Source organism: Nomia melanderi, chromosome 13 (assembly GCF_051020985.1).
Source record: "Nomia melanderi isolate GNS246 chromosome 13, iyNomMela1, whole genome shotgun sequence".
Taxonomy (NCBI): Eukaryota; Metazoa; Arthropoda; class Insecta; order Hymenoptera; family Halictidae; genus Nomia; species Nomia melanderi.
The window spans coordinates 9,847,767-9,869,250 of record NC_135011.1 but is presented as its reverse complement, the minus strand read 5'-3'; the positions used below and the strand labels follow the sequence as shown (position 1 = coordinate 9,869,250).

The window sequence follows — 21,484 nt, the reverse complement described above, 5'->3', positions numbered from 1 at the left end:
GCACTGATTCTGTTTGAAAAGACCTAACTGAAAATAAGCGCCAAACACATAAGGTCCCGTGTTCTGTCATCCGGTTACTTCATAACAAACTCCGTTCGTATTTAGTAAAACATCAAAATTATGGCAAGTTTATTAGATCTCTGTGAACAGTATTTTGGTGCTCGTGATTTCTATGAGGTTCTTAAAATTCCAAGAACCGCCAATGATAAACAAGGTAGATATACATAACCTTTATTGTAATGTTTCCAGTTTTCATTCTTAATAATTCACATCAAATATAAAGTGATTGGTATATATAATTTTATATTATCATAGCTACATTATTTTTCTTAATATTTTGCTAGTGAAAAAAGCATACCATCAGCTGTCCCTGCTGGTACATCCGGATCGTGTTGAGGAAGATGTCAAGGCAGAGGCTACAGAAAAATTTAAAGTTCTTGGACGAATTCATTCTATTCTCAGTGATAATGAAAAGCGTAAAATATATGATCAATCAGGCCAATATGATGAAGAAAGTGAGGAAGTTATGATGCAGAATTGGTCTGATTATTGGAAATCTCTTTTCAAAAAGATTACAGTGGAAGATATTAACAATTATGAAAAGAATTACAAAGGATCTGAAATAGAAATCAAAGATCTAAAACGTGCTTACATGGACAGTACGTAAATTTAACTGTATGAATTATATGTATTATTTGGAGTATATACATATATGAAATTTTTTTTAAGGCGAGGGAGATATGGATTATATCTTTGAAACTGTTCCATTCACAAATTGTGATGATGAACCTAGATTACATGATATTATTCAAGGCCTCATAGAAAAAGGTGAAGTACCAGAATTTAAGGCCTTCACAGAAGAAAGTGAAAAGAAGAAACTGCGCAGAAAACGTAAGGTAAGTGATAATTTCGAAGACGAAGAAGATTTATTTCTTATTTATTTATTAAATTATCAAATTATTTATTAGTTTATTTGAATACAAGTTATTTATTCATGGTTTTGCAAGTAACAAATCTTTTTTTGTGATTTTAAAAAAGATTGTAAGAAAATCTCATTTTTTGTTTTCCAATATAATATATTTCTATCTTAATGAATACTTCACCCATATATATAAAATAGGAAATATTACTCTAAATATTCTTTTATTTCCCGACCCTTTGTATTCCCCCATAATTAAAGTAATTAAAAAAGTTCAAAAGAAATAAAACAGGATCAACTAATGAAATTAGATAATCATGATACTATAGAATACACTTATCTAAATGCTATCAACGAACAGAATAAAAATACATTTCCCTACTATTACACTTTAATAATATATTACTATATTTTATTTATAATATATGTCCCTATATTGTCGCGTAACACTGCAAGTGGCGATGCGCTCATAAATTCGATCACGATCCCCACCTTTCGCCTGGTTCACGTCACATCAGAGATCTGATGAACAAGTGAGCAGCGCGCTATTTTCAAGCTTTTCTATTTTTATCAGTAGATAGTACTCCTTCATGATTGGAAGTAGTAGGAGGTGGACTAGTAGTACGAAGATCAGAGAAGGGGGAGTACTAGTAAATAAGTAAAGAGGGAACGCAAGAGCGAGTTCAGTCTAAAGAACAATTAGGCCGGTTCTAACCTGCTGCTAGAGGCATACAAATTTTCGGCTAAAATCCCTTCCACAATGATCGTGAACTATTAAATCATCGTACGTCACGCTACAGAATAATGAAACGTGTCTTCTGTCACGACAGTAATCACCAAACTTCGCAGACAACCGTATAATAAAGAAAAAAAATATATAAAGACAATCTTATAAAACGGTACTTAAAATGGGTGGTATAATCGGATTGTTATTATTGACTTTTCTGTGTTCAAGTGTCAAAACAGTGCGAGGCGAGTGCAGGCAAGTGAAAAACGACGATCTGATCGAATATTCATGCGTAAACGGACAACTGTCCGACCTGGACAGCCTTCCGGCGTCGACGGGGAAAATTAGAATCTCAAACATGCCAATCTATCGGATAACAAAGGATACATTTTCAAAATTCGGTTCCGATCTCTGGGTCCTCGGCTGCTCTCACTGCGCAATAAGAGATATTGAACCGGGCGCTTTCCAACATCTAGACAACCTTCAACAACTAAGCTTAGACAACAATTACCTGCCCAGCATCAAGGAATCCTGGTTTAGGGGTCTGAATTATTTAACGTACTTGGACCTAAATTACAACAACATACAAACCATCGAAGACGGCGTGTTCAGAACCCTGCCAAGTCTGGTCGATCTAAGGCTTTCCGGTAACCGTCTAGAGTGTCTGAACCTACGAGACATGTCTAATCTGAAAGAGCTCAAGAGAATCTTCTTAACCGAGAACTCAGAATTCAAGTGTCCCAATGCGGTGAGCGCGTATCTGACGAGTCACGGAGTGAGCTTCGAGAAAGATACTGAGTGGAGCAAGATTCCCGAGGACGAGGTCTATCAGAATGGTTACTCAGACGATTATGACGACTACTACGACACTACCACTACTACAGTTATGCCTACATTCCGCGAAAGACTACATCTAACAACGACAACGACAGCACCACCAGAAACTACCCCACCGTACCTACCACCAAGGTTCCAGACGACCGAAGACGTTATTTATCATCCAGACCCGAGAGTTATACACTGGAGAACAACACCGAAGCCAACAACAACGCCAGAACCAGCAACAACACCAAAGCCACCAATGACAACCCCCCGCGCGGAAGAGACATACTACAGGGAAGTGTTACCCTACGAAGAAGAGACATTCTACAAGGAAGAGTCACCCTACGAGGAACAGGACATCAGACCTTATACTCCACCTAGGACCATCGCTCCCCTGGAATCAGACAGGAATTCCCAGATGACAGACGGCACGCAGCTGAGCGTTGACGAGGCGACCTTGAGATCTTGGCCCATACTCCCTGAACCAACTAATGTCAGGCCTGAATACTTGCCTAACCCACCCTACGGGAATGAGAACAGACATAACGAAGGTTCATCTGATTCGGGCGAACCTCCATTACCGTTGGCAGCTGGCCCAGTTGACGGTCATGAAACACCATCTTTCGTGGAATCTAATGTGGGACGCACCACCGAATCGCAGACAAGTAATCAGCAGCAGATGTACCTGCCCGTTAACAGTGGGGGTTATCCAGTTATCACCAATTCCCCAAGTATCTTGGAGCCGATGCAATCACGGGGTCCCGACGCGCGACCTCCAGTAATACATAATAATCCAGTAATAATTCAACCGCCCTCGCCGGATAACAGTTATCAGACGCCCTATTACGAGTACCCCGTGACCGTGCACCCGCCGCCACCTGTCTACTATCCTGTAGCTCACATGGACGGAACAATGACGACCACCGACAAACCGTTACCTGATTGTCCGAGCTCGTCGTCGCCGATACAGCGATCCGTTGAATTGATCGTTCTCTCGATCCTGATGGTATTCGTCAGGAATGCCTTTGTGGAGGGATTTTAGCTAAAAATTGTAACCGATGTTAAGTAGTAATTTTTGTAACCGAGAATGAATCGCCAGCGTGAACCTGTGCGGGCATTTACGTTCGTCATCTGTCGTTTTAATGTTATTCATGGGACATTGAGGACGATCTCTATTAAACGATTAATCATAAGGATTGGACTCGGTAATTGGTGTGCAGCTGGATTCTGCGTTTTCTCTTCGGACGGAACCAATCTACGATCAATGGGGGATTGGTTATAATGGATACCGTAGAGCCTGCAGTGATGATAGTGTACGTACTCATGTTTTTGGTTTCACAGGGTAGGGACGGATTTTGCAATTTTCACTATTTTTTCACGTATCTGGTTTCACCAGTTGTTTTCGACGCGCTTTTATTTTATCTTTTCTTGATGTTTCTATATACATGACCTTTTTGATCAGTTACGACTACAAAAATATATTCTTATTATCTTTTGTATGTTCAGGATATCTTTTTTATTTTCTGGGGGGGATTACAGAAAATTGATTGTGGTTAAGTTAACTTAACTGCCGTGTAAAAATATAAATAACATTATTTTTAAATTTCTAGAAAAAATCTTTATTTTTTCGAATTTTTTACTGTAAAAGATTTCTTTTTCAATCTCGATAGCGCAATGAGATGTTTATTTTAGTATAATCATTTTATCTAATTAGGCTCTTTTATTTTATGTCAATCTCAGTAAAATAAAATTTTTTATAGGCTGAACGAAATTTTTGGTTGATTTAAATTTCCTTAAATTAATGTATAAAAATTTCTATCTTCATGAAATTTCGTGTACTAATACAAGTAATACTACTAACATCAGCGAATTATAACGTTAAATTACTAATATTATGAATATTATATCTATTCTAATTTTGCAATTTTTATTCTTACAAATTAGCCCTTTAAAGTCCACAAATTACTAATAGATACCTAAGTAGGTATTGCACGTATACAGCAACAGGTATGTTAAATAAATCTAATTATAAAACATTAAATTACACAAGAAAAAGTAGGTATATTTTAATAAGAGCAAAGATTACGGCTTGTGCGTTACTGATCAAACTATCTACAAGGGTTACAAGCTCAGCCCCTCAGCTCGCGAATTCCCTGTTCATAATAACATCCGCCATTTTACATTTTCTTCCCGCGTACGTTGCGACGCGCTCTCGTTTCCTTCATTCACGAACCGGTTAATGCAAGTGTGTCTCCTAACAGCTAATCTATTCATAAATTCAGTATCGAACGACTCGCCCAGCCGAGCTGATCATCGAGACACACAGGAATGTTGTGTAATGTTGTTTGCAAAGTTGGAATTCCAAATACGATTTCTGTGGCAACGCGTAGCTGAATATCAATTGAAAGTAACAAGCAACGAGGGCCGCGACGTATCCGGTGTGGTAATGAAATAATTACTAATGTCGTCGTCCAATCTAATGCTGGGTGTTATGTAACGACCTTGGCTGATGCATCTGGTCAAGATACTCTGGTTTCTGCGATATTGTATTTTACCGTTGATGATGGAGCTCGTTCAGATAAGCGTTCGCTCTCATTTCCCAATTGTTTTCTCAGCTGGAAGAGTATTACTAACTCGTGAAGAGTGTAGAGTTGAAGGCAGCGATGTTCTTGCGTGACTGGTGTCGAATAAATGGATAAATCGTCTGAAAGGCTTTGCTTTCAATTAGAAACACGCACGATTTTATTCGAATGACATTGATCAAAAGTATGATATCGTTGATTTAATCAGAAGGAAACTTGGATTTCCTGATGTTCAATTTATTTAACGTGGTTTCACTTATTTATTAAATATTTTATTTCTATGTATGTCAGGTTAGCGAATGCAGCTGTAGAAGACTGCTAAGATCACGGTTAAAATTGTAACTTCAATGGAACTTGGATATTTTTGGACTTAAGCCGGCATTAGTAATTTGGTAGATTAACGATTCGCGTCAGAGCTTTTCAGTAGCTTCATTTATCAACCTGGTGAGTGGTTCACTGCAACACCCCATACCAGAGACCTTTGAGCTTAAGGAAGTTGTTCTGGTTGAACTGTAATTGGATAATTCAGACGCCATCTTACTGTCGGCCCATAAAGAGATTATTAATGCACTGATTGGTCTAATGGTCCGGTTAACAGAGATATTTTGCAATTAACGATTTATTCTTATTGCAGAGTGCACGCAAAGTGAAGGTTGTTTCAGAGCGAGTAACTAACTATTTGGAAGCCTGTATCGTCTTTAATAATACCTGTGATTGAAAGATAATATAGATGAGAGAATTTAATTGCCCAGGTAAAGGGTTTTAAAAAACGAAAAGACTGAAGTTTGGTTTTCTAGTTTTCATTGAAAAACTTGAAGATTTTATTTATGATATGATAAAACGTTCCTTTTTAATATGTTACACTTTAACAAGTAAAGTTTCCATTTTGAAATTAGTTTACTGTACTGTGATGTTAACAATATGTTGTATCCTTATTAGCTAATTAATTTTCCGTACAAAAAATTTTATCATTCTTAACATATGAAAGTTGTAACACTGGTCTGTAATTTTCTCTATTAAAACGTTCAAATTTCCTTTTCCAAGATGTTCAACCAAACATATTTTTTACTTCAACTTCAAATTATTGTCATTAATATTTTATTTCTTAACACGTTCGTGACCGAAAACGAGGTTTCTCGTTTTAGCCGATGTGCATGATTTCTTAATTGTTTTATAGATAACTATGTTTTTTGCTTTCGAACATTATCAATCCCGTTATTGAGGATATTTTCAGTAATTTTATTTTTAGAGTTACTTATGTCTAAACAAAAAAAATATATATATTAATTTCAACAAATTATCACAGTTTCATGACACGCCTTTTAAAATAATTGTGCATCTTTAAAATCGCCGGACCCATAGAAAATTGTTAACGGTGGGCAATGTATTAAAAACAAGTGTAGCCTATATAACACATAAGTATTAAAAAAGACCAATAAAAAATCAATGAAACACTTTTACAACAAGAAAATCCCAAAATCATCAGAAGTCTTCACATTCCCCAACTCAGCACTTTTCTTTATTGAAGTTTATTTTAAGATGGTCACATTAGCAGTAAAGTCATTAGTGACCACCATTTGGATACATTATTTATTACTTAGTGATACTTATTACATAATGGCTTGTTGTACAATAATATATTAGTTGTATGAATAAAAATACAAGATTAACGGAATAGATATATGTTAAACATAATAAATTTAGGTCGTTTTATCTGAAAAACTTAAGCACAGTCTGAATACTGTTGGGATCATTTAGGTTCGTCTTCACATCAGATTTAACACTAAAACTACTTGACGAATTAAAATGCTCCATTCCTGATTTCTTTATTTTCCAATTAATAAAATGACAATAGATGTTTCTTTGAGAAATTATTAAAGAAATTGATTTAACAATACGCAAGTTGAATTATAAATCAATTAATCCTTTGCACTCGTGTGTCATTCTGGAGCTGACAATACAAATTTATTATAAAATGTTGGAAATTGTTTGAAAGAATAACACTTTGAAAGATATAAAAAATTAAATCTTATTATAATAACAATAAATAAAATAAATATAAAATGTTGAATTCTACCTCTGTAAATTACTTTAATTCATTTCCCTAAAAAATAAATAGAAGTTTATACCCGACAACATTGAAAAGAAATCAAGTGCAAAGGATTAAAGTTTCAATAGATAGAACTTTTGGAGTTTTTACAGAGAAACTTCAAAAAGTTATTTCAACTGCGGTAGTTTCAGTATTAACACTAGAATTAATGAATGTGTCAATTTGACGTATATTGAATTTTATAAACATCACTTGGTAAACTTTTACGTTGGTTTTTATTGATGTAATTACACGAATATGCCAAAAGTCTATTTCTAAATCCCTAATCCCGAAGATCCTGGAAGAGTTGAATAAACCGTGCAAAAACGTCCGTAAACCTAGTGTTAACGTTACAGTTATTTCTTTTAGAGTAGTAACAGGCGCAATTCATTCCAGTAACTTTAATGCTCCTGACAAATGTATTTCACAAAGTATGCATATAGGCGAGGGTTGCTTTGTTAATAAAAATTCCTGTGTAAATATCGAGTAGCTGGGTAGGCTCTGTAGCCCATTATTCCGATCAGGAAAGAAGGGACCAGACAGTTCTCGCCTCTGAGTCGTGAGAGCCATTAGTACGCTTGAAAGGCGATCGCGTTAAGTGGCAACAAAGCGTGCAGTGTTCGATGTCAAGTTCGAGAGGGGCGCGGAGGGTGGCTTCCTGTATTCTCGGTTGCAACAGGTGTAGACCGGTGTGTTGTCGGCTAAACGGAGCCGCCAATGCCAACTCTAAATAACAGGCTTCGCGGGCGTCCTTGCTTGCGGTAGTGCTCCGAAGTGCATCCGATTGAAGGGGTTCGTTGTGGCCGTCGAGTGTATCTCCGGATCTCGAGCGCGGAGAACACGTGTAGCATCCTTCACCCGAATAACGTTATCTCGTCGTCGCGTCTCTAATTCCCGCGAAATTCCGCATCGGTGACTCGCCGCCAAGGGAATGCATCGGTTGCGCAACACCACGAAACGACTATTTTCAATTATTTCGTGATTCGAATGATTTCCGGAGCGTGTCAGGCGAGCAGCCAGATGTGTCGTTTGCTCTAGACACCGGGAGACGAAGTGATTCAAGGTCGCGGAAGCGCATCGCCTCTGTTACAGAGCGGACATAATACGCCGTTTGATCGTTTGCCACGATTTTCATTCGCAAATAGATTACCAGAATGTGGTTATCGATTGGTTACCGATGTTACGGTATAAATAGCGCGTGTGGAATCGGGCGGCGCATTCCTCGGGCGATAGGCAATCGATTGCTTTTGGGCTTCCGCGATTTGATTGGGCGGTTGGTTTTCTTGGATTTTTGGGGCAGTTTGAGAATGTGTTTTATTTTGCTGAGTTCAAGTAGAATCTAGTAAGACTGAAAGCTATTTTATTTTATTTTATTTTATTTACTGGAACGATTCTTTATGGGAATAGCATTGAAATAAAATATCGCATTGACACTAAACCTACTGAAAAGTTAAGTTGACTTTTTGAAATTCCTCTATGGTAACTTCAAGAGTGCATTTATCGAGACTTTAATCGATTTATAATTCAGTTTGCGTATTGCCGTTCAATTTGTTGAATAATTTCTCAGGTAATATCTGTTATGTTTTTAATAATTGCAGAAAGGAAAAATCAGGAATGGCTCATTTTGATCTGTCCGGTAGGTTTAGTGTTAAGTGAGTTAATAATGCTTAATTCATGGTAATATGTATTATTCTAAGCAATAATTTTAGAAAATGTATTAGTCCCTTGGTAGGTTATTCTAACAAAATAAGATGTGATCTGAAAATAGATGTTTTAATTATTATTATATTTCATCTGTTGATTGAAAATATTAAAAAAAGTATAACTTGAAGAATTTAGTAAGACTGAAGACTGTTTCATCTTATTTTATTTACTTGAAACCATTCTTTAAAGGAATAGCACTTTATTTAATTATTGTTCACTCAACTAAATAAGGAGTTTTTCAATCTAATGAATAATGATTATAATAATTACTTGTGCAATTATTAACGTTAACACGTTGACTGTCATGAAACACTTCAGTTTTTGGTCTGATGTTGATTACAACACAGAGTTTTTGGAGATGTTATTATTTACTGATTCATATATTTTACTGGCTGGTTTATGCAATATAAAAGATTGTTACAATCATTGATTATATTATATTTAACCATATTTATATTTAGTCTCTTTGAGAAAAATTTAAAAGATTTTCTAAATGAAATTCATTGTCTGTCTTGGATAGTTAAATTTTCGGTGAATTATATCAGACTTTCGAGGCCTTTATACTAATCTAAAAAATAATATCAATAACTTCTTAACAAGAAAAGGAAGAAGTTTTCAACAAAACCTGTAGCAAACTAGATATCACGACAAACACTGAAAATCGTTAAACGTTCGGAGTTAAATGAAATATCGCGAACAGGTGCTTCAGTGCCAGTGAGAGTGCAATAAGTTTTAATTAGAATGTATCTCAAGTTAAACTAGGAAACGGTCTCTACAAATAGAGAACAGACAGAAGTCATTTGTTTCATTTTGTGTTTCATTCCCTTTCAAGTTTTAATTATTTATTGCGTCATTCTTAAATTTAATCACATCGAAGACAGCATATTACACATTTCTACAATAAATATCGATCTCGCACAATTCTAAAATATCAGTAACACAAGCTATAACATTAACAAAGATTTTTATAAAATCAGAACCTTCTAAAACAATCTACAAGAATGGAAATTAAATAGAAAATAATTACTTTTCTCATAGATTTGAATAAATTAAAAATAAAATATCCGCATTCCCAAAATTCTTCCAAAGTTCTTTCTCTGTTTTAAATTGAACTAACTCACATGTGTTACAAATGAGTAATATGTGCATATTAATATATGTATAACCGTAACGTGATTAATAATCATACGACGCAATACATAAGTGTTTCTAGTATTGTTTGTCGATCATCCTGGTTACTCATTCCACGTTTAAGGGAAAACGTACATGGAAGCATGTTTCATAGCGTGGCATATGAGTAACGACGTGCACTGTGAAATTGAATGTTTATTTATTTCTGCATATTAGCGTGTGACTGCGCGATGCCGTATGCCATTCCACTGTCATACGCCATTCCACTTGACATTGTACCTCATTGTTGCGGAAGATTTACGCTGAATTGGTATGGTAAATGGCATGGCGAATAGAATTGCACAATCGCAACGTAATATATGTAAATAAATGAGCATGGTCTTGTTTCCTGTACAACGTTGTAACATGTCACTCCATACGACACACGACTCCTTTGTTTTATTGGAGCTGCAGTAGAAATATTCAGTTTATTTTTTACTCGTTATTAACCCTCTGTAAGCCCATGTAACTTTGAAGTCATATATCATTATATTGGCATCTTGTTGATTTATTTCATTTTACACTCAAAGTGGTGAATAAAATTAAGTAATCAGTTAACTTAAACTTATATACGCTTAGGCGTGAAAGTTTAACGTCATTGTAACTTGAAAGTTATAAAATATATTCGTTTGATGAAATTATTGAATACATTGAATACATTGTTAATTCGTATTCATATGTGGATATTTATTAATTCTGTACTGCATAGATTTTGTTATAATCATGAACAAAAATTCGGCCCATAGAGGGTTAACTCCTTTTGCTATAATATCGAGTGAAACTTGTGGTGACAAATCTAAATGTTATTTACTTATTTTTCATGTAAATGAAATATTACTTGTCTATTATCAATCTTTAACCTTTATAGTTAACGCAGGCATGGTATAAGCATTGAATTGTTTTCTTTTTCTATTAAATTATCATTGGTTTTATGAAGTACAGTTGGGAAAGAAATCATAGGATAAAAGGTTAACACGTTGACTGCCACGGTGATCGATGGCCGGAGCTTCCATATTACTTGAAAACAATTGGATTTTGTAAGATAACTGAGAATACAAATTATCAATAACGTAAATCATTAGATAATAATGTAAGGTAAGAATTGTGGTAGCAAATAATTGATAACTGTTCCATTTTATCTTTAGTATGAAAGAATACGTGATGCATAAAACACTGAAGTTATTTATGACAGTCAACGCGTTAATGTTAATAATGACTGACAACAGGTGATTATTATAATCATTCCTTATTATTAGAACTTTTGATTTACTTGCAAGTTTAAATGAACTGCAATTAAATAAAATTCTATTCCCTTACAAAATGGTTTCGGTAAATTGAACAAAACGAAACAGTATTCAGTCTTTCTAAATCTTTTTTGTTATATTATTTTTCATATTTTCAATCAACAAATGGAATATACATCTATTCTATTCTTACATCTATTCTTAGATCGAATTATATATTATTAGAATAATCTACCATAAATATTTAATACAAATTTATTTCTGTTCTCAACGAATTGTATTAATTGAAAGAATAGATTAATAACAAATTTTCTAAAATTATTGTTGAAAATAATACATATTACCATGAATTAAAGGTTAATTGATTCAATTAAATCAATATATTTAAAAAATTAAATTGAATTCAAGTGGGTTCAGTTTAAATTTATAATTGAGGGATTTAATTGTAATAAATTTAAATTAAATTAAATTTATTTAAAGTGACAATATAATAAAATTTTAATAGTGACTTTTTTTTCTACTGGTTTAACGTTTCTAAAAACATTAATGAATAATAGTATTTATACATGCCTCGCATATTGTACAAGAAATATTAGATTAGTAAATTCACTCGAAATTATTGTTTGAGATCACACATACCACCGTGAACAAAAGGATGGCGTTAAATCATGCGAATTGGACGCGAAAATTTTCGTGGGGTGGTTCGTCGTGAAATATCGCGAGGGACATTATTTTGCAATGAGCGTCTTCTTGGAAAGAACGTTGATGTCAACAACAAGAATGTTGCAATTGTCTTCAAGTGGAGCATCCTTGGACCGAAATGTTCTATGCTCGGATTACAAGGATAAGGCAAACAATGTGCAGGGTAAAAGACCGTTGTAAGTTCGCATACCGATCCGTTCGTAAACGATGCTTGACATTCATTAGATATGAATCGAATGCCATTCCGATAACCGGCTACATTCAGAATTTCGCGAACCGTTGCGCAATAGCCTAACATTAGGATGCCTCTGTGATGTACTTGCCAAAAATTATAAATAACGGAATTTCCTCAGCGCCGAATTATGGAGTAGGTCACTAGGAATATGGAACATCATCGACAACTATGACCTATGAAGCGTGTTTCTTGTTAAACGTGACTGATTCGTGTTGAAATATTTCTCGGAACACCTTGACTTACGAAAATCAAACTTTTGTAAATAATATGCAATACGAAACAACAATATTGTGAAGACTTTTTGATCTACCTTGATGTGAACGTGAATTCCAATTGTTTCTTAGTTTTGGTCCTATGATATCTTTTAATTTTTTGTAAATGTTGCGGTTTAAAAATAAGTGATAATTAAATTAGAAATGTTAGAAATGTCGATGACAATTGCGATTTGAATTACTGTATTTAAATTACTATAATTTCAGTTACTGAAAATCGTGGCAAAACTTGTTTCAGGTTACTGTGGTACTGTTAATGTTTATTTTAATGCTATTTTTACTGCATTTGAAATGTGGAGTCGTGTATGTGTTTATGTAATTAACGAGCGTTTAAAAGATTGGCAGAGTATGACAAGCAAAACTTGTAGAATATTGTTCTCAAATTCAAGTAAACATGTATTATTTTGTTGGCATTCAACTGTCATTCCATTGTCAGGGATTCACTTTCATAATCAATATACTGAATTCGACATTCCCCGGGGAACAACGTATATTATATCCCTTGTTATAATCTCGTTCCCAAAACATCGAATGTTTCCATAAATAATTTTCTGTATATAAATTCTGACATTTAAGATCAAATATTAATAGAATCATACGAACAAAATAATTTCAAACAAAAAATCCTATATTTTATAAAAAAACCTTCCGCAAAACAAAAATAGTTAATGCAATTTTAGTGAAAATAACAGAAAAGCAGCACCATATAATAAAAGATTTTCGAAAAATCCACTAATAAAATCTACCAAATAAAATTTTACTAAATCTACCCATAAAATGTTTATATTTCCAAATCTACTAATAACAAAAACTGGAAATCCGAATTATTTTCCTTTTATTGTTATCCATAAATACTGAACGTTAGAAATAAGCTAAAACTTTTCAACGGTGGCGTTTAAGAGTTCAGTGAATTAGGGTATTTGAGTTAGCAACAAATCGTTAAGAGGACTTTTACGGGCATTGAAATAGAATACCGCCGCGCTCGAAAGTATAATTTGCGTAGTTGAATCAGAGGCCCCGCCGTATTTCAGTTTTAATCGCAAAACGATATTGCTGGCGCGGTGCCATTGTTGTCTGAAACAATACGAAGAGTATCGAACGAGCATCCGCCGTTGTTGGACGTTCATGGATTCGACGACCCCTTGTTAAAATTAACTTGTCTTAACAGACGGACGAGCAAGTTAGTCACGTCCGATAATCTGGAGGATAGGCGCATGGCTGTGCATCGGAAATAGAGAGTTACTCGTGTCATGAAGTGCTCGCGATTAATTACGCTAATAAGCAGTCACTCTTGAGCCGCCACTGTTCAACTCCTGATTTACCCATCTCCTTCAGATGTTATCTGTAAGCCATTAAACGGATTCCGTGCTCATATAGGTCAAGTATGATGCAGGGCAAACTGGAAGACCACCAATTCACTGAAATTTTTGTACTCGAAAGGGTGTTGCTAATTACACCCTTGACATCGAGGACAACAAATTTGATTTATTTCTATTTTGTGTAATTTGGTATCTGTAGTATTGTTCGTTTCATTTGATATTTTATGCATTGTATTTAGAGATCTTAACTGATCATTTCGTTAAGATATGAGGGGATTGAAACTGTTGTGCTTATAGAAATATTTTCTTAATGAGTTTGTATCATGATTCAATTTATCTTAATGGAATCTTTAATTACTTTAACAATAAATTTAGATATTTAAAGTCTTTTATATAATTAACGTGTTAGGTGTATTTGTTACAATAATGGGATTTAAAATGACAGTTACTTTCAAGTCAGAAGATACGAGAAATAATACTATTATACTGTAAGAAAAGATATTTTGTATTTTTTTTTTATGAGAAAAATTTATTTTATTTTTTTTATATGAAATTAAAATTAACATTATGTAATAAACTTTCATCTAATATGTTATTAACAAATTGTTTTTTTTCTTTCCAGTGGGCAAAGGAAGCAAAAGAAGCCGAACGTCTAGAAAAAATGCTGAAGATTGAAAACGAAGAAAACGCAGCTGCAAACAACTTAGCGCTGGCGATTCAGAGTCGCAACGAGGCTCGAGCGAGTCAATCCGACAAATTCTTCGACGCACTGATCGACAAATATGCGAAAAAAGCGGAGAAAACAACTAGAAAGAAATCCACGCCCGCAAGAGCCGCTAAAACTACGAAAATCACGAAGAAAACCAAAAAGAAGGCGTAGAATAGTGAAATTTGTATACGAGAATCTCCCTCCGCATCGTAATATTCTCGCGACTTTTGTAACTTAATTATTAATTAATCGTGAAACGCGTATCATTTCACTACACACTCGTTTTTATAGGAAACTTATCATAACTTTATAAATTCATCAATTACCCAAGGTAATAACAAAAATTTGATTGTATTTACTTGTAGGTACCGTCATGTTTAAATATAAAGAATTGAATATACTATTTTTTCAATTTAATATGTGGAAGTGAAACTGACTGCGTCATTCCGTCACGATTTAGTAGATTGTTTCGTAAGATGAATAACTTGTATTAATAACAATTGTTTAACTTTAACAGACTAATAATCTATATACTCCTATTCTTCCTTACCATTGAACGATAATAATCACAGTGATTTCCTTCTTTATTCGCTTATGTTAAGCTAGAAATTATAGATCACTGCAGTACCAAACTTTGATGGTAAAGCAGTTCCAGTGGTTCTCATTCCTTCGTTAAAAACTGGATTCTAGTAAAGTTTATAAATGATAAAATGACAAATTAGACCAAAGTAAAAAAAATTGATAACAATTGCAGCATTATTACAAGCAATGTTCGATTTAATCATTTGTTTATTTATTCTAAAGTGAAGCAAGAATTATGCGAAAAAGACAAGAGGATACTGGTGATAGGATTATAGCTATTCATCTATATAGTCTTTGATACTCTACGTTCAAACTTAACAAGCAACAATAGTGATGACATCGAAGATGGTGTTGGAGTTATTTTTTATCATGTTAGTGGACCTGGTGCATATCGGACACCGTAAGTAGCCACCTCGTATGGTGAGTCTCGTATTACGTCTGGGCTGACTTGAGCAATAACACACTACACATCGGGTGACATACTTTAAGGCAAACGGTACATTGTGTTTTTTTTTCATATTGCAATTTTAAATACTTTTTTTATAACATAAATTGAAATGAATGCCTATCAATTATAAAACCGTTTTCTATATTCATAGTATAAACAAATTAAAAATATATTACATGGTCGTTGGGATGATATATTGATTAGGAAATTCGAAATCTAAAAAAAGCTTAGAGAAATGTTCCTAAAATTGCAACTTCAAATTTGTTAAAGAAAATTCATTGCAAAGCAATTAATCAGACGATCTAATATTCTTTAAAAATAGTACATTTACAGTACAAATACTATTTTGAGTCTATCTTAAAAAATATCAAGCTTGAGAAAACGGCATATTTTGTAAGATTAATTGTATCTGATATCTTAAGAAATATTTTTGCTCGATTAAGTGCAATCAGCCATATAAAATACAGAATTTTAAACTGATTGGATTAAATACGATCCTAATTTTTCATTCGAGTAGTCTCAGAAGATGCATAGAAAATTACGCAATAAAATAACTGTAAATACATGTAAAACGTACAAAAATGCAAATGCATCCACATATCTACATATCACTGCATGAAAGTGTACATTTTACTCTCGAAAAAAACGATTTCTACTTACTTTTTTCATATTCAATCCATATTAACATTTTTTTATACTCACATTTTCTAACACTTTCATTCCCTACATCAATATTTATCCTAGGTCTCCATTTTCTTTAGAACTCCTTTGCAATCCAAACATAAAAAAATCCATTAAAAAATCAATTAAATCAATCAATTAAACAAAAATACATTGCAGAAGATCAAATTTTATGAGAAGTATATATTTACAGTCATAATCAGATTGAAATCTCAATTCCATTACAAGTAATAATTAAAGCTTTACAATGTACAGTATCAAACGTAGTCGCAACGTTTCGCGAGGCGTCCATTTTGGCGGGAATTTTGAACCAGCCACCCGTTGTGCATGTGATCGCATGCACACTTTCGCGTGATCACGGCCGCGCGTCCATCTTATTGCGTCCGCGGGCCGCAAACATGGGTAGCAAAATGTAAACCACCATCATTATTAACAAGACGTCTAATGGGCGGCCGGGCTCGAGCCCGAGGAATAGTCGTGGAACACAATGGGGCCGTCGCGGCGTGACTCGGGTCATATTTTTCCACGGCTGGCTAAACAGCAATTAGAAACAGGTCCGGTGTTGTAGCTACAACGACGAGTAATCTGCTGGATGGTCGATTGTTTCGCCGGCATCGATTCGATCTTAATGAAATTACAAAGCGAAACGAGAACGGCTGCGCGCGCAAAACATCCCGATGGAACGATGGCCGGTCGACCGAGCAGAAAATAAAACATTGTTCGCGGTGCCGATTTGCGGCGGAGTTAATTAAAGACGGATTTACTCTAGACGCCATGCGAAATCGGCGGTTCCGGATGCCCTGCTAAAAACGGGCCAACCGGTCGAGTTGCAACGTTCAACTCGGATGGAATTGCTTTACGCTGTTTCTGCTTTTCTTTTATTAATCGATTGGCTCGGGAGAAATTGACGATATAAATATTTCTTTTATTGAAGAATGGAACGTATTGGTTACTGATTTTTAGTTATATTTGGTTATGTATGCCTTTAGAAAACCATTGATTTGTCAAGAGATTTTTCTTTCTTGTTAGTTTTATTATACAATTATTGAGAAAAGGAAACAAACGTTTACGAGTGGAAGAATCAAATGAGCATATGAAGTTCAAAAAAGTACATCGATATGAATATTTTGCGATGTGTATTTAGAACATTGCTAAATGGGAAATATGTTTTTAGTAAATAATCGTAAGACCATAAAAATGAATAATCAAAAATTTTTTAAAATTTGGATCTTTTGAATAGTATCATTTAAAACGACAGGTTTGTGTGCATAGAATGTATATGCAATAGTATATTACTTATTTTTTTGTTCATTCTGTCCATTAAACGTCAGTATATTTTAGAAACGTTTACTCCTATCGAATAATGCAAATCATCTATCACTATTGAGCTAGATACATAATAAATACACAGTAGCTGAATGGATATCGTCGATAGCGACAAAATTATGTCACATCCGCCAAAAAGTTTTTGTCATGTAAAATGATGTAATCAGTGGGCTATAAAGAATTCACGGTCGTAAACCATTGTGCGTATCTCACTCAACGTTTAACTCTCCTGTGATTCGCGCGTAGTTTCTTGTTTATGGATCAATAAATCTGGCAAGGCGGAGAGGAATGGAGGGATAAATGAAATCTAACATCGGCCCTGACATTTAGTGAAGTCGCACATTAGAGGCTATCAGTACAATTATAATCCTTTTTCCAGTCCACTTAATATTTAATCCGAGACTCTTTTGGGCGTGATATTATATGCTTGATTTATGAATGGAAAATATATATTAAAAAGGAAATTATAAAACCAAGAACAAAAAAATTTATAATTTTGAAATGAACAGGCAAATGTATTTAAAATATTAGTGAGGCATTAAAATTAATGTCGTCCTAACATATTTAAAGTTTTACGTGTAGTTTTACTTTATATAGAAGGCAAAATATGGTATTTACAGATAATACTTAACAGTTAATTAGCTGTTTAAGAGATAAATATTTTACCCTTCCCCTGTCTTTCGGTTCGGATTTAAAAACGAATTAATGTTCTTAATGCTTCTTGTCTTCTGCATCGCGTGACTGTATCTTGCTTCTCGACACCCATGATTCTTGTTACAGCGCGTTTGACCATAAAAGCTGAAACAATCGTACCAATTACTATTCCTATTGTTTCGATTGTCTTAAGAATAAACAAGAAACCTCCATTAAAAGCTGTTGCTACTATATAATTATAACTTTAAATGGTTTTATCAGCACAATATAAATGTCTTGGTATGAAACATAATAACTTATTGAAGTTTTTACTATTTTCATGTAAATATTATTTATACGTCTCCATCGATTGGCTTAATCACTTTTGAGCCAAGTCTTTATTAACATCTACTTTTACTTTCTACGCATATTTCTTTATGGAAGATCATGAGAAAATCATTCGTATTTTCTTTCTCCACATTATACATATTTTCCGATTGCCCAATTTTACAGCCAACTCATTAACTGTACACAGGTATCTTGCAAACAAAAAAGAATATACTCCCGTTTCTTTCGAGGTCTACCTCCAAAATACAATTAAATTTATTTTCGATTCTGTGTACAACGATCTCAGCAACCAATCTACAAACAAATCCTAATACAACACAAAAATTCTCCATAGCCCAACAATTCATCCTCTTCTCAAAGCTAAAAGTCTTAAAATTTGCATCTTTACGTTATTGTCCTTTTAAAGCCCAGCCCTCCAATTTTCCACCTTCATCCGCCACCCTCCAGAAGCCAACACGAAACATCAACCGCATCGAAATAACCACTCGCACCTCATGCAACATCCCTCCGCACGACAAAAATCGAAGCACCCAGGACAACGTCCGAGTCAGGTATTTGACTGTAACGCCCGAACGCAAACGAGAATCGCGACGGATAGTTAGCCCGAGCAATTCCCAGGGCCCAGCCGGCGCGGGACGGAGAGAGACAGCGAGACGGGCCCGCCAAAAAGGAGCAACGGGTCCGGTCAACAATGCTTAGGCCGCGATCAACGCGCCAATATTTTAAAGCCCGTGCGCGCCTCTCCCGCAGGTCCTCCTTTTCCCATATGGACTCCTAATCACGAGTCGCATCGGCAGATATAGCGTGTACCGACGATGCACCCCGTTAAATCTCGGGAGGGAATCGAGGGAGAAGACGGGAGTAGAAGAGGACCCGGGGCTCGGCGGGGTGGTGTGAGGGGACGGCGAAAAGAGGGAGGCAGAAGGAGGGAACGGATGGGCCCGGGGTTGCGACGACGCGATAGAAGGAGAGAGAGGACATCGAAGTTCGCCGGAGGAACACGGCGGGGCAACGTAAGAGGAGGTGGCAGGTCGTATCGGGAGAAGTCGGTGGAGGAGGTGGAGGAGAAGGTGGATGAGGAGGTGGACGAGGAGGAGGAGGAGGAGGAGGAGGAGGAGGAGGAGGAGGAGGAGATGGTGAAGGAGCAGAACAGAAGGAGAAGGGGAGAGCGACATTCCAGAAGGCGGCGGCGGCGGTGGTTCTCGTGGGAAACCAAAGAGAGAGAGAGGAAGAGAGAGATCTCGTCTCAAGGAGAGGTTGCGGGCCTTAAGGCACCGTTCTCATCTCCGAAACGCGCGACAAGACCGCAGACTTCTGGCTCAGGTGCTGTGCCGACAGTCCTCGAATTTATGAATTCGTGAGAGGATAGGATCCCTGCGCTAACTCATAAACGTTCGAGTGGGAAGCTGGGGATGATACGTTAGAAAACTGAACCGAACGGACTGTCCGAGGATCGAGCGAGCTGGCAATCGGTCTCCACCAGCGGCGCGCGGGGTGATAGGGATTTAATCGTCACCCGGGACCTATTGTATCGATTTACGCTGTGGAAACGCCGTGTAGAGGAAATTGGATACACCTTTATCCGGTGTTTGGAGACGGCTCCGCACACCTCTGCCCGGTTTATACCCGGCCAGGTATTAATAGCTACAAGACGATAACGGCGATTGCGCGCGCTTTCGCATACGTTGACTCCTTTTGTTTACCCGGCCGGGCCGGCTCGCTGCGCGCCGGCTACCGCATCGCTCCTAAACCCCGATAAAGCTACGACTATGCGACTTGGCTTAGCGTAACCCGAGTACCCGGTGCAACTGCATCGCGATGCGGTCGCAATCCGAACTAAGCGAAATAGAAATCGGCTAACGCGCGCCGCGCGACCGACACCCACGTGAAACCGCTGTTCGGTCGCTACACCCGTGAGCCGCGAGCCTTTTTATCTAGGATCGCCGATCACCCATTGCGCAAGATCTACTAGAGAATTTTAGCCCAGGAATTTTTAGTCCGGCGAACGCTGCCCGGCGCTTTGTGGATCGGCCCTTACGGCGGATCCTCGCGAAGCTAGGGACAAGTGATTTCAAGCCGGCGAACACGTGAGGAGAGAATGATGTTAAGCCCGTAGGCTTTTGGATCATCGCGGAACATTGAGACTGACTTCTATTCTAGGTGCTAGACCCTTGCATTACTTTTTCACAGCTGGGAATGGGATAATGGAGTCTTGAGAAAAAGCGTAATTGAAGGTGTTTTTTAGAAAGGATCTATAGCTGTGGGTTATCTTCAATAAGTTTTTGACTAACTGTTATGCAATGAATTTTATTTGTAAGATCTACGTAATTAATCATTCAAATGTAGTAATATATTGGAAAAAACTAAAACTTCTGACGCGATTTACTTAACGCATTGTTGACTGATCACGAGTTAACCCGTGTTTGCATTTGCACTAGCCATTTCAATTTTTTGCAAGCAAAATATTCAAAGTTATACAAAAGGTGTGTCCAATGTTTTATTTCGATTCATTATGTATAAATGAAGTATACTGAAGTTTATTTAGATCGTTCCACTTTCATAGTTAATTACGGAATAATAACTGGTTATATGGGATAGCTTCTACGTAAAATTATCGGTCAACAATGTATTAATTCATTACTTCGACGTACAAATCTGCGAGTCCACTTATAGCTTCAAGTATTAACTCTCATGTAGTTTCTTGCCTTGAGATAAGGTTTTATTGAGCTCAAAGTACTGACTGACGAGACAAGAATTTATAACCGAAAACTCGCTGTGAATTTAATAATTCCCATCTCAGTTTCACCATGCATCACTGCGTCCGTAAATTTCAAGACGATGCACTTGGCAACTTAGTGTTAATCGTCCGCCGTCGTTTCAGTGAGCAACCAGACACCAAAGTTACATTTCGACCGATAATCTCCTTATCTCGCGGTTCGCCCGGCACCAACGACAATGACTTGTCATCGTTG

The 21,484-nt window shown here is 36.1% G+C and overlaps 1 protein-coding gene across 3 annotated transcripts; it reads left to right on the top strand.

Moving 5' to 3' along the window:
- Nucleotides 1–13: 13 nt before the first annotated feature.
- Nucleotides 14–14,911, top strand: LOC116425603 (dnaJ homolog subfamily C member 9). 3 transcript variants are annotated; one of them, XM_031973557.2, is made up of 4 exons: nucleotides 14–214; nucleotides 345–659; nucleotides 730–896; nucleotides 14,408–14,911. In XM_031973557.2, exons 1-4 carry the CDS (start codon nucleotides 121–123, stop codon nucleotides 14,663–14,665), a joined length of 834 nt encoding a protein of 277 aa, XP_031829417.1. In that variant the 5' UTR covers nucleotides 14–120; the 3' UTR covers nucleotides 14,666–14,911. The 3 variants fall into 3 exon arrangements, with proteins under 3 accessions (XP_031829417.1, XP_076229080.1, XP_031829415.2); XM_076372965.1 differs by lacking the exons at nucleotides 14–214; nucleotides 345–659; nucleotides 730–896; nucleotides 14,408–14,911 and adding exons at nucleotides 1,529–3,781; nucleotides 5,084–5,234; nucleotides 5,342–5,494; nucleotides 5,685–5,808; XM_031973555.2 differs by lacking the exons at nucleotides 14–214; nucleotides 345–659; nucleotides 730–896 and adding an exon at nucleotides 1,529–3,781 and having other exon boundaries at nucleotides 14,408–14,559.
- Nucleotides 14,912–21,484: the final 6,573 nt, after the last annotated feature.

Bases quoted from the DNA above. Each gene is read 5' to 3' on its own strand.
- LOC116425603 (XM_031973555.2), top strand. From the start codon at position 1,828: ATGGGTGGTATAATCGGATTGTTATTATTGACTTTTCTGTGTTCAAGT.